Source organism: Carassius carassius, chromosome 25 (assembly GCF_963082965.1).
Source record: "Carassius carassius chromosome 25, fCarCar2.1, whole genome shotgun sequence".
NCBI lineage: Eukaryota > Metazoa > Chordata > Actinopteri > Cypriniformes > Cyprinidae > Carassius > Carassius carassius.
The window spans coordinates 2,943,052-2,956,769 of NC_081779.1; the positions used below are offsets into that span (position 1 = coordinate 2,943,052).

Consider the following 13,718-nt stretch of genomic DNA (forward strand, 5'->3'; position numbering starts at 1 on the left):
TAAACAGTACGACGGACGGGGAACAGTTGCATCTTTAATGTGACACATGCTGGTAAATCAGGTGCATGTCATCAATGCTGCAGCAGCACAAAACACCTCAGTTTCTAAACGCTGATTAAACTTCACTCTGCTATCAGTGATTCTCTCTAAATCAACTAATTAATTCCGTACCCTTTAATCTTGCAGTTCTGTGCTGGATTGATCTCTGTATTGCAGCACTCCTAACACTATTGATCACTTCTGATTAATGGTTTGCATTGTAGCATTCATCACAGACTGCTATATGAATAAATGCTAAAAGAGAGAAAAAGCAGATCTCATGCAAACCACCTCAAATAAATACTCAGTGGAAAGCAGTAAACGTGCATTTAAATTAGCATTTATTTGATCAACCTAAAAATCTCAAGTCTAACACTGAGTCAATTACTGCACCTCATATTAAACCCTTTCTGCCTCATGCATTAATTATATTCTGAATGCAGCGGATTCCTGCAGTGCAACGCTGTCAGAAACACACAGACTGTTCATTTGTGGACACAGCGTGAACGTGGCCTCCGTCAGTGACGTGCATGTGAATCTACTGTTTCTATGGCAGCAGAGATCGAGCCCCCAGATGGCTGGGTCTGTCCTGCACGCTGCCCGCGGGACACTGGGGAACGCAGTGATGAATATTCATGTGGGCTGGCATTGCAGACACTGACAGCACAAGTGTTAATGACTCAGCAGCTCATTTCCTCTGGTTACCACGTCAAACCAACCTCAGCGAGACCACAAAATAATGAGTCAAACCCTCAACGCCCCGCCAAATATGAAACACACACACATACACACACACACACATGCATGCAGATGGACACCACATACACACAGAGAAAAGAGCAAAGACATGCTAAACTAAAAGAACAGAGTGTTTAGAATAACAAATGAGTGCTAGGCTTTTATGAGTTATTTTGGACACTACAATGACATAATACTATTCTTTGAATATTTCTGAGAACCAAAAGATGCATATATGAATCTATATGAGCTATGTTAATAAAATACATGGATATCATTCAGTGCAATTGTTCATCGCAAAAAAAATATTACAAAAGGGAACTCATTTTGTAAGCGGCATCACGTTCTCTGACAGGTGGGAAAAAAGCAGCATGCATAAATAAATGCAAAAATGCATGCATATATATATATATATATAAATACATATGATTATCAGTTCAGTTAGTTCATGTTAACAAATTAAACCTTATTATAAAAGTGTTTCCAGAAATGTATTTTTACACAAAATTCTATTGTCATGAGGAAATTATTCTATTCTATAAAGAGAAAATATAGTTTCATTAGCCATGAAGCATAGTGAGCTCGACAGAAAAGACAAAATCTACAAGCATCACAGTCCACATCAAACGCCTCCGTGATGTAGCCTTCACACACACACACACACACACACACACACACACACACACACACACACACACACACACACAGCAGCTCGGATGATTCAGTCACTCAGCTTGAAATAAACATGTAGAGAGGAGGTTAATAATAAAGTCACTCACCCGTGTAAAATGAAATTCTGGAAATGTCTGTGGAGAGAGAGAGAAGAAAGGTGAGGTCACCTGGTTTTGTCATCTCAGCACATTGAACAGAGCGTGTGGTTTTATAGGTCAGCTGTAATCTCCACGGCGCCCCCTGTCTGCGGTGCAGAGACAAAACTACAGCCAAGACCACCAGCAAAATCAGACATCTTCATAACACACTGAGAATAACCAGGTCAAAACCAGAAGATGCATATCTGCTCAACTGGTTTTCCTTTAAACATCAACTTTGTCTTAGATGTTTCTACTAAAGATGTTTCAGGAGAGACAAAAATGGATTTAAATGATTCAATAGTTGGCAATTAGTAAGAGTATATAGTGCTATAACTCAGATCGATTGCTGAGTTCGGTTAAAGCCTTTAGTGTCTTGACAATGACTGTACAGATCATTCAGATCTCTTCTGAAGCTCTAGAGGAGACACATGTGAGATATGTCATGGTTTTTCTGAGAAGCAGGAGGTCAAAATCAGAAGAACTGTATTGCACAATGGTTGCTCTTTCATTGCTCAGGGGAAACTTAGTCTCAGATATTTCTATTAAAATTCATTAGAAATAGACACAGATGAGTCAATAGTTGCATATAAGAAAAAAATCTCCATTTGCTCTAAATATTATCCCACTGCTTTCTAAAAGTAACAACTGAGACATTAAAGAGATTATTTAAAAAAAACTGATGAAATATAAGACAAGCGTGTGTAAAAGAGGATGTGTTTTGACAGTCTGATGAATGGCGAGGACATGAAGACACACGGACATCTGAGACTGAAGCGAAACACGCGAGCGGGAAGGAAATCACCCATTTACTGGAGCTCAGTTACAAGGAAAATCTTTATCAACTGTCAGCCGCATGCACAGATCAATAAGCAGAGATGATTCACAGCCTCCTGACTGTGTGTGTGTGTGTGTGTGTAAAGATACTGCTTCCAGATGACTAGTTCCTGAGTAATCAAATCAAAATGGTTTTCCTAATTCTGATCTTGTGGTGAAAGTTCATACAGTTACCAAATGCATCAAAATGTGGCATTTCAACCCTTCTATTGGAACTGATTGCAATAAATTACATACTACACTGTTCAAAATATTATTTAAAGATTATTAGAATCATTTTTTCAAATGCTATTTCAGCCTTAATTCATTTTTTTCTGTTACTTTGTAATTATCAGTAAAATTTACTAACAATTTCTAAGTGAAAATCATTTCTATGCCAACTTTTGTATCAGTACCAGTCAAAAAAATAATAATAATTTTATGGATAAATATAAATTATGCCTTCTGCATTTATTGTACAAAGCTAAAATGTAATTTTTGTTTAATTGACGAATTGGACTGAATAGGAACAACATTCTTCTTCATTAACTAATCTGTAAAAAATTGCACAATTAAATTAATTTTAAAATCATAAAAGCTTTAACACAATATTGTGAGCAAAATAACAGTGATATATAAATATATGGTTGCATTGCAACTTATATGTAAAAAATAATTAACATTTTAGCTTAGTATAAAAAAATGTAAAGTACAATAAATGCAGTATTTATATATTTATCCATGTAACTAAATTTTCTTTAAATACATTTTTGACTGGTATTTTATTCAATGCTATAAAAAGGTAGAAATGCACAATTTGATTGACTTTGTGCACAGTGCTTTTTTCTACATTTATATACCCCCAAATAACAAAATGAGTGTACATGAAGAGCACAAATGTAAAAGATTTGTAATCAAAGATGAATAGTGGGTTCATCAAAACTGGGTCATTTTTTTCCAGAGTGCTACACAAGACAGTTTGTTTGTCTACAGTGGTTGATAATTATTTACATCTGTTGGAGACACAAACACACACACACTAAACTAACACATGTGCACTGACTCGTGTGACTGGACAGACCCAGAGATGGAGATCACACCGGGGAAATGAAAGAAAATAAACCACAGCATCAAACACAGAGTGAATAAATACACACACACATTTAAATCAGTTTAAACTCAACTCATCAGCGATTACGTTCATGTAACATCGTTTATTTGATTAGGGATGAACAATATTTGATATTTAGGATATATTTAATAGCATTTTTTTTGTCAAAATAAAATGTAAAACATAGTTTCAGATGTGTCAGTATATAATGCTGTTTACTGTATTGCAATACACTGAAAAGGGATCAAATATTATTTTATATATATACATATTCTAAAATACATGTAATAATTTAAATATTAAAAAATTATGTATATGCATTTTACATAATTGTGTATAGAATAATAATAATATAGAATGACGTAAAATGTTATTTATTGTACATTAATATATTTCTTTAATTCTATGATAATTTTATACTATAATGTAATATATTAAATTGTATTTATTTGCATTTTACATATTAAATATACATCTCTCTATCAAATGTTATATAAATTATACATATACGTGAAAATATTTAATATAATATTTTATTATTCAATAATACATAAATTACTCTTTAATAAAAGTTGTTATTCTGAAAGTTCTGAAATATTTATTTTTTATTTGTATTTTACATACTTATATATTAATAAATATTTTCATGTACAGTTTAGAATAGAAAATATATTACTGAATATAAAAATACATTGTGATACTATTTTTAGATCATTAGAGGAGACTCTAGAGGAGACACATGTAGGATGAATGGGATCTTTTTCTCAGGAGAAACATCTGAGACGCAGGAGCCTGAAAAACAAGGTCAAAACCAGAAGACAGAAGATATTGACTAGATATTAAAGTGCTCATCTGGTTTTCAGTCCCGTTTCATTTAAGTATCAACTTGCTATCAGATATTTCTACAAAAAATCATCATAGGAGTTTATTATAATACTATTTTTATATTATATTACAATTTTTAGATAATTACCCATCCATAGGGCACATGTATGTACTATAAGATGAACCCTTTAACCTTTAGTTGTAAGGGAGGTTTTTCACACCATATAAGCCATAAAATCCTGTACACTAGTATCTACCCTCACTCGCCCTTATTTAATTGCCTGTTAAGTAAATAACTGTAACATGCTCTGAGATGTCACACGTTCTCAGAGTAAAATTGTTGGCTCGATGCTGTTGATACAGAGTGTGAATGAGGTGAACAGATGGAGGGAAACGAGAGACCAAGAGACGGGCATTAGCTGTAGGTTAACCCAGAATTAGATCCGGGTCACGGCACCAGATTCACAGATGGGCTCCTTTAGCATCTCCCATAAACCCTGCCAGCAATAACTCCGCCGTTATGGGGTTTCTTTGATGTGGACAAACTATAACAACCACGAACAGACTGTCGCGCTCTTTTATGAGATCTGACATTGGATCCTAATGGATGACAGATTCATCTACGGACACGCCAGACCTTGTGACCCTCACATGTGGATTCCCTCGTGGCTTTTCTCTGCAGACACCAATTATACACACACTCCAAATAATCAATATTGTTAGCGACTATATGTGAATGGCATCGCATGGCCGCTCTATTGACGGTATGTCCAGAGATTATAAGATCAGTGTGATTTTAACACACTTCTGTCACACTTCATATACGCTGGCAGACGTTTTTAATAGATCATTCACACTTCTTCATGTCACACGCTGAGGATCGGGACAAGATGCAAAGGTCACCAATAGAGGAGACGTGCAAGACTGTACAGACCCAAACACCTGCTTATCAAGCTGTTGGCCTTTGGTTATGCAAGGATGGAGAGAAACCTGAACACAAACGGATCTGTGTTTCGGATGAGTGGGGATGATAACGCACAACTAAAGCTTTATCACAGTCATTCAGAGCAGACACGGATCAGATCTTCACAACACAATGCTTGTTTATTTATACTACACACTGGTTAAAGGGATAGCTCACAAAAAAAAAAAAATCACAATTCTGCCATCATTTACTCACCCTCAAGTTTTTGCAAACCTGTAAAAGCTTCTTTACTCTGTTGAGCACAAAAATAAGATATTTTGAAAAATGTTGGTTTCCAAACTGTTTCTGGTCCCCATTGACTTCCATTGATTTTTTTCTCCATACTATGGAAGTCAATGGCATCGAGCAACTGTTTGGTTACCTGCATTATTCATAATATCTATTTATAATATCTACTTTCAAATAACATTTTTCATTTTTGGGCAAACTGTCCCTTTAAATGCCAAAAATCCTGGCCAAAATGGAACCAACAAGTCTTTTTTGGAACAAACCTTCTCAAAGATGACTGGCATGGTCCTTAATATATGACAAAATAGTGCTGAAAAGAGTTGTGAAAATTTGAGAAAATATTTCTGTTTTCAATACTGTTCAAAAGTTTGGGGTCAGTACAATTTTTTTTAAGAAATTAGGCCTAATACTTTCATTCAGCAAGTATGCATTACATTTATATATACATAAATAGAGTTCTTTTCAACTTTCTAAGAAAACGTATCATGGTTTCCACAAAAATGTGTTTTCAACATTGTTAAATCACAAGTGTTTCTTGTTTTCTAGGTCCATTTTAGTGTATGTATTAGTAGTAGGTCAATATTAGTATTCTTTTTAAAGACATCTGTCAAAAGTACAATTCACTTCTTCAGGCAGAAAACTTCGAAAAAACTACAAAAAGCACCTGACTAATAAACCTGCATTCAGATCTCAGTGGTACCTTATTAAACTGCACTTACCCTTGAGGATCTATAAATAATACTCAACCATCTGTGTCCTAATGGAGCAAAACCGGCCCAGCTGTGATTTATTTACATGCAAACCCGACCGCGGCGAGAGGTTCTGCTGCAGAGGACGGACATGGCTTTGCCTCTCAGCTGTAATTACTGAACGACAGGATAAGGGACAGAGAGAATGTGATAGACACAGATGTGGTGTGAAAATAAACCCGTGTCTCTCTGTACTGCATCAAAATGGTCAAAGAGCAGCAAGTATGCAGACCAAGGACAAAATGTTAGGTGACTTTTCAGTTTACATGCACAATACTTCACTGATTCATATAAAAATTCAGCTCAATTAATGTTGTTACAAAAAGCTGGACAGTCGGTGAATGCTTTGAGAGACTTAGCTTCATTTCATTCACATTCACCTGATTTATTATTTCCCGTATTACATTAGACGGACAATACATTCAGCTTTGAAGACAGTTCTGTAGATGATTTCTATCTAGGAAGCACCATCTATAAGATGATATCCATGAGGATCAGACATCAAACAAGCTTTGCTCACACTACCCATAATGCACTGCAGCAGCAGTGGGGGTTGCTTCCCATACTCCTCAGCATGACAGAGAGCAGCCAGATTCTGATGCAGCAGGACTGATATAAGGTCAGAGACAGAGAGAAGGAATAATGTATTCTGAAACTTTCCTGATTATTTTGGGAGTTTAATGTTTGAGATGGGAAAATATTAAAGAGTACTGGGAAAGAATAATGACTATTATTGATATTATTAGTTTTATTGATAAAGCCACTGTTAATGATGTTCTAAATTAAATAACAATAGTCAACATTTAAAGCAAATGATGTGAGTTTTGTTTCTATTTTTTATAAATTGTTTTTATATTTGGACAAAGGCTATGACATCATTCACATTTTCCTGGCAACCAGTTTCTCAGAATCAAGTCTGTGTTGCTGTTTGCATCATCTCATTCATCCTAAAATGCACCAAACATTTGCACTAAATGTTGCAAAACGTCTGTTTAAAACAGGAAAAATATATATATTTTCACCACCCACTTTCCAAAACCATCTCATTTAGTGTGCAGAAAAACATAAAAGGCATTTCATGGGGCTCTTATCTATGATGGCTATAATGCTGTCTAGTAAGGCAGCTCACTAGGTTTTGGAACAGAGCTTAAAAAAATGTAAAATGATAGTAAACTTAATAAGCAAAGGACAGATATAGCAGAGGCACACGAGTGAATTGAACTCAACTCAACTGGATCTGACAGATGATGGAGGCAGCCCTTTCACACACAAACACACGTCCTTCCTCCATGTCATTGTGTGCCACTATGAGGGGTGAGAGGAATATGCCTCATTCAAGGTCCCGGGGCAAAACAAGCTCTCTCTCTCTCTCTCTCTCTCTCTCTCTCTCACACACACACACACACACACACAGGCTCAAACACCTGCCAAACTCTCTCAGGCCAGCATTCATGAGCACACACACACACACGTGCGGCACGCTTCCAAGCGCAGGAAAGCAATCAGTCAAAAGTAATCCAAATATCAGGGTCACGGAGTTCAGTGCATGTACCAACAGCTCACATGAATCATGAATAAATACAATCAGAACAAAAGTAATAACTGATCAATCTGCATTTGACCTTAATATCACTATACCAACAACAATTCCAAACGCTAACAATAGACTCTTTCCATTAGTTATCATACATAAATATGAATACATATGGATGCAGAAGTGTCCGACCTACATTTTGTTTACAGTTCCCAAACCTGTACATTCATGCAGTCTTCCTAAAAAAAAACCGATCGTTTTTACAGAAGAATTACACAAAAATACATCAAAAGGGTAAACCAGCATATCAACCATCATATAGCTGTTTGTGTCATCTAATGTTATTCTTCTATGATAGATATACATTAGTGAGATGAACAAGAAACTCTCTAGATCAGTGATTTGTATTGTACAGTTAAATTCACACTTTCAAACGTCAAGCGAAACACTTTGTGATTAAAGTTTACAGAAATATATAATAAGTGATGCATGATATATCAGTAATCACATCAGTCTCATCAAATAATAGCATTTTTAAAGTTTAATTTAGCCTATATCAGACACAAATTATATATATATATATATATATATTAAATCTTTTCTATACCAGGTTACAAAAGTATTCAACTATTATCCATCTTTCCAATATATTTGCTCAATTTCAATGTCAACTTTAAGTGGTTAAAATTTTTCAAGATTGATTTTAGTGGGAATTCATAAAAAATTAATTCATTAATAAATAAAAGTGTGCAACAGTGTATAGATTTATAATATTGGCAATTTGTTTCAGTTATCAGGCATAAAAAAGACGAGTTATCGGTACCAGTATCGGTATTGGTATCGGTATATAATCTGCACCAGGAAACATTTCTATATGAAAGTATCCCAAAATATACAATAACAATTAGGGACACACAATATATTAAAAGATCTGAAAGTTCTAAACAGTTAACTATATTATTTTTTTAATTATTTTATAATTTATTGTATTTTTTATTTTTAGAAAACTTTTGGCGTCAGAGTTAAGCAACTAAAATTTGAAATGAGCTCTTCAGTGTAAAAGCTTTCTATATACATTTCACAACAAATTATAAAGATTTATAATATTTGCAATAAAAAAGTATCACCGATATATTATAAAAGGCACATTCATGCATTATACAGTCAAACCAAAATATATTCAGACACCTTTAACATTTCACACATTATTGGCTATAGTTTAGAACATGGTTATGAAATATGTTTCAGAACAAGTCCATCTTGATAATGTCAGATAACACTTCAGCGAAACATTGTTACATCAGAGTGTCTGAATATTTTTTGCTCCCAAATATTTATCAATTTTACTGCTAGTCCACTGTATAAAGAATTGTTTGGTTTACTCTATTTTGCTATCCACACTTACATAAATGAACTCTAGTGTCCTCCACCCACTAAAAAAGGATATTTGGTGTCTGAATAATTTTTGGTTTGACTGTATATTATATCTGCTTTTTGTCTTATTATTATACAGTATTTTTATACACTTTGCATAAGCTATACTGACTGTGGGTATAATATCTGTGGGTCTGTATCTGTCTAATTTCCATCAATATCATTATAAAGACGAGCTAAACAAATTTGCTCTGTTATTTTTTAGAAAGCTATTTTACCATTTCAGCAGTGTTTTCCTTCTGCTGCCAATCTTCAAATCAAAATAGCTTTAAATTAAATTTCCCCATACAGACACGAGCCGAACTCATTACAGCATGCAGAAACTGAAGCCTCTCTCTCTGTCACTGCAAACACACACACACACAGCAGGAAAAGCTCTTACCGTGGTACAATCCTTCCATTAAAGACGAGGAATCCTAGTCCACCACGAGTGCTTTGTAGTATCCGTAAAACACAATCCCACACACACGAGTTAAAATGCAGCGGTCCAGCACACAGTGCAAGAAATACTGGATCCGACATGCAGAGGAGCGTTGGCGGTCTGACTGTGTGGAGAACGGACGGGGGTCTTTGTCTCTCACTCTCAGCTCAAGAGAAAAGATGAGAGGAGTCGCTCGAGGGGGAGGGAGAGAGAGAGAGAGCGAGAGAGAGAGAGAGAGAGAGAGAGAGAGAGAGGGAGGAACCGGCTCTGGTAACTGACGGTAACTGTGAGATCAGCACATCTCCACCCCCCTCATCCCCTCAGAGACAACGAAAAATGAGGAAAGCACAGCAGACTGCAGCTAGAGATGAGATGCTGGGCTTCACACACACACACACACACACACACACACACACACACACACACACACACACACACACACACACACAAATGAACTTTCTGTAGCTCTGCATTCACACTTTTCTCACCTCATGTCATTCTAACCCCATATTGTTTCTTTCTTGAATATCAAAATGTAATGCAATGAAAGCGCTGGTTATTTTTACAGTCAAGATTGAAAAATACAACACCACAAACATGGTCTCAAGAACCCCTGAGAGATATTTTACCCCTGTTTTACCCCCGCCAGATTGAAAAAAAAACAGCACATTTAGATTCTAGATTCTTTTTCAGCTACTGTACTTGCCAAAGAAACACTTTTTATTTTAATTTATATTAACTTGATGAGTTAAAACTGAAATAGAAAAAAGTATAAAAACTGTAGACATAAAAAAACAAATTTAATGACAAAAATACACAACAAAATTAATAAAATGTTAAATAAAAATAAAAAAAATATAAATAAAAACCAATTCAAATTATTAAAATAACTAGAATTATCTCTCAATGACACAAAAACACTTTTTTTGAAGTTAAATTATTAACATATTAAAAAATATTAAATAAAAACATTGCTAAAAAGAACATGATTTTGTGTATTTGGTCTAATGCAATGTGTTTATGCAGTTTAAGGTACAAAAAACATTATTTTCCACATACTGTACATTATTGTTTCTCCTCTATGCTCCGCCTTCTGAAACGCGTTGGTTTTTACAAAGCTCACCGTTCTGAAAAGCAAGGTGTGCTCTGATTGGCCAGCTATTCAGTGCTTTGTGATTGGCCGAATACCTCAAGCATGTGACGGAAATGTTACGCCCCTTAACATACTGTGATGCCGAGACAAAAACAATAAAACCCATTACAAACGAGGCATTTGTTGCATCCAGTGGGAACATAATTACAGAATATAATGACTTATACTGTATTTTTATGCACTGCATTGCATATTGCGCAACTTTACAGATCTTCGTCATGCATCAAGAGCTTGTAACACTCCAAAGAGAAAGGAAAAATTTTAATCGCACCATTTGACCCCTTTAAAATTTGTGCAAGATTTGTGCAAAATTCACGAAAAAACAAATCCAAACAAACACACAAGAAAGATAAAAAATAGGCCAAGTACCTTCAATAACAGCTGAACTGTATGCTTTGGACTCGCTACATAAAGCCATCCATCATCTAAAAATATCTATTTTGCCATTTCCAAAACCAAAATTCAACTTCCAGAAGTCCGATGTTCTCCTGAAGGAGGACTCTACAATCACTAATTATAATATTCTGAATGTTTGTCAAGAGCAAGAAGTTCGCAAGCACGATGTGTGAAATAGGATCCATGCGTTTGGTTTGCTCTCCTGCAGCTCACGCCTTCCAACTGATCAAAAACAAATGGAAAGCGTCAGTTTTCACTGTCTTTGTCTCTGACTGTGTGTCTTTGATATTCTGACATCTGTCATCAAGATGAGCCTCTTTACTCGTGTCAGATCCACTCATCAAAACCATGTTGTACAAAAGTCATTGGCAGCAGAAACTGTATTTCACAGCTGCTACAGCTTTCTTCACATCTCTGAATATCCTGCTTGGGTTTTACTGTGAAATAATCAAATCATCTCCTTCCCTCGCCATCACAATCTGATCAAAATCATTCAATCCACCGCAGAGCCACTCATCCACCATAACAGGATACAATATCAACAGAATAGTTAATAACAGTCACCCCAGGGGCTTCATAAAGAGAGTTTACGAAATTTCATAAAGCAATATGTGTTTTATCACACTTAACTGAAGACGCTGTATGGATAAATGCCAATAAAGATACACAAATCAAAACTGTCCTGTCTTGAGGATCATATCTTGGATGACATCATATCTCTTATGACAATAATCTTATATTATACACAATATAATTATTTTGCATCAGTGTATGCTGCTGTATATATATATATATATATATACATATACATAAATATATATATATATATATATATGAACAAGCAATAATTTTTCACTGGAAATTCGCTGCACAAATGTCTTTTTATAAAAAATAAATAAATAAATAAAAAATCTAAAATAAATCAGATAATGTATCCGTATCAATATATAATTTATCATTATTATCATTATTAAAAAAATATTAAACAATAAACACATAAAAAAAAATTTATGTAAAACAAAAATACTGTGATAATCCAGTGAATTAAATATTTCTTATTACTTCTAATTAAATATTATTTTTTTTTATAAATGAGTTTTATAACATTTATATTATAAAATGTATTAAAATGTAATGACTACTGAAATATATTAAAACAAGCATTACAAAAAAGTAAATAAACAAAAAATGTATACTATAAATATAGTATTATATTAAATAATGTGTTCACACGCACATGCAGGCTTTTCTCCTTTAAAAAGACAGGCAGCTGTATTTCGCTCCTCTTTTACTATCAGACAGATGTCTTGTTCATTATCATTAGTCTGCATGAGTATAATGAGCAGTGTTTGCCTCATGTTCTCGTGAATGTGGATTCTCTCTCTTAGACATTCAGGCTGGAGTTTGGCCTTGCTCTGGTGAGAAAGACGAGACTGATTCTCACACTCAAGGTCGTACGAGCCTCTCTTCCTTCATGCACCGTCAAAACAGCTCAGAATTTCTTTCAGCAACCTACGGTGAGCTGAATTCCTGACCCAAATCCTCCTAACCTGCAAACACACACATACGATTAAAAACCTGGGCAGCGTCTGTCATTCTTAACTAGAGGTCGACCGATGCATCGGTTTTGCCGATTAATCGGCACCGATAAGTGATTGCTGGAACAATCGGTTATTGGCAAAAATCCATGCCGATAGTTTCCCGGGTTGAGTTTGTTGCTGGAGCGGCTGAGAAGGGTCTGTTTCATTATACAGTGCGAGAGCGGCCTCTAGTGGTTGAAATCACTGACAGTACATACTGTGTGTTTAGACACGTGACGCTGCACGCTGAACAGATAAAGAAACTTCAGACCCGGATTTAAATGCAGCTGACAGAAAATCCTGCCGAGCCTCACAGCCTTCACATTATTTTCATTAAATTACATTATATTCGCCCCGAAACGTTGTTAATGTACATAATGAAGTGTATATTGAGCATTTTAATCGAAATATTTGTCTTTCTGTGGCTCTAATAAAGTCTGTATGCTTCCTTTATAGAGCTATAATAAAGATCGCTCTTTCCGCTTGCTCCGTTTTTTAAACACTGAACTTTTCTGAAGCCTCATTGTTCATTCTTAAAGTAAACTTGTATCCATTTGGTGATTAAATAAACTGTTTTAGACCACTGCTCGGGTTAAATGCGAGGCGTCCGGAGTGTGTGTGATATCAGCGAGTTCTCCTAGACTTAACGCTACTCTTTTATTTTGATTAGATATTAATTGCTAAATAATAGAAGCAGTTACAGTGTGAGAATTTACATTGTGCTGGGATAATTGTATTGCTATATATATATATATATATATATATAAAATGAAGTGTTACAATTTCATTGCAACAGCCATGCTTAAATATATATATATATATATATATATTTAAGCATGGCTGTTGCAATGAAATTTTTTTGTAACATTTTTTTGTAACATTAAGATTAATGAAAGCTGT

The 13,718-nt window shown here is 34.9% G+C and overlaps 2 protein-coding genes across 4 annotated transcripts in view; one reads left to right on the plus strand and one right to left on the minus strand.

Moving 5' to 3' along the window:
- Positions 1 to 13,718, plus strand: part of LOC132103913 (large ribosomal subunit protein P1) — a 241,786-nt gene that overhangs the window by 103,535 nt on the left and 124,533 nt on the right. The gene's annotated exons all lie outside the window — the stretch shown is intronic.
- LOC132103910 (focal adhesion kinase 1-like) overlaps positions 1 to 13,718 on the minus strand; it is an 88,004-nt gene that overhangs the window by 64,193 nt on the left and 10,093 nt on the right. The window contains exons 1-2 of one of the 3 annotated variants that reach the window (XM_059508980.1): positions 9,651 to 9,848; positions 1,557 to 1,583 (exon numbers count right to left, since the gene is read on the minus strand). The exons of 1 other annotated variant lie outside the window; for it this stretch is intronic. In XM_059508980.1, the coding sequence (XP_059364963.1) occupies positions 1,557 to 1,583; positions 9,651 to 9,669 (46 nt within the window). In that variant the 5' untranslated portion in view covers positions 9,670 to 9,848. Of the gene's footprint in view, positions 1 to 1,556; positions 1,584 to 9,650; positions 9,849 to 13,718 lie in introns of those variants that run through there. One more of the 3 variants, XM_059508982.1, reaches the window with a different exon arrangement.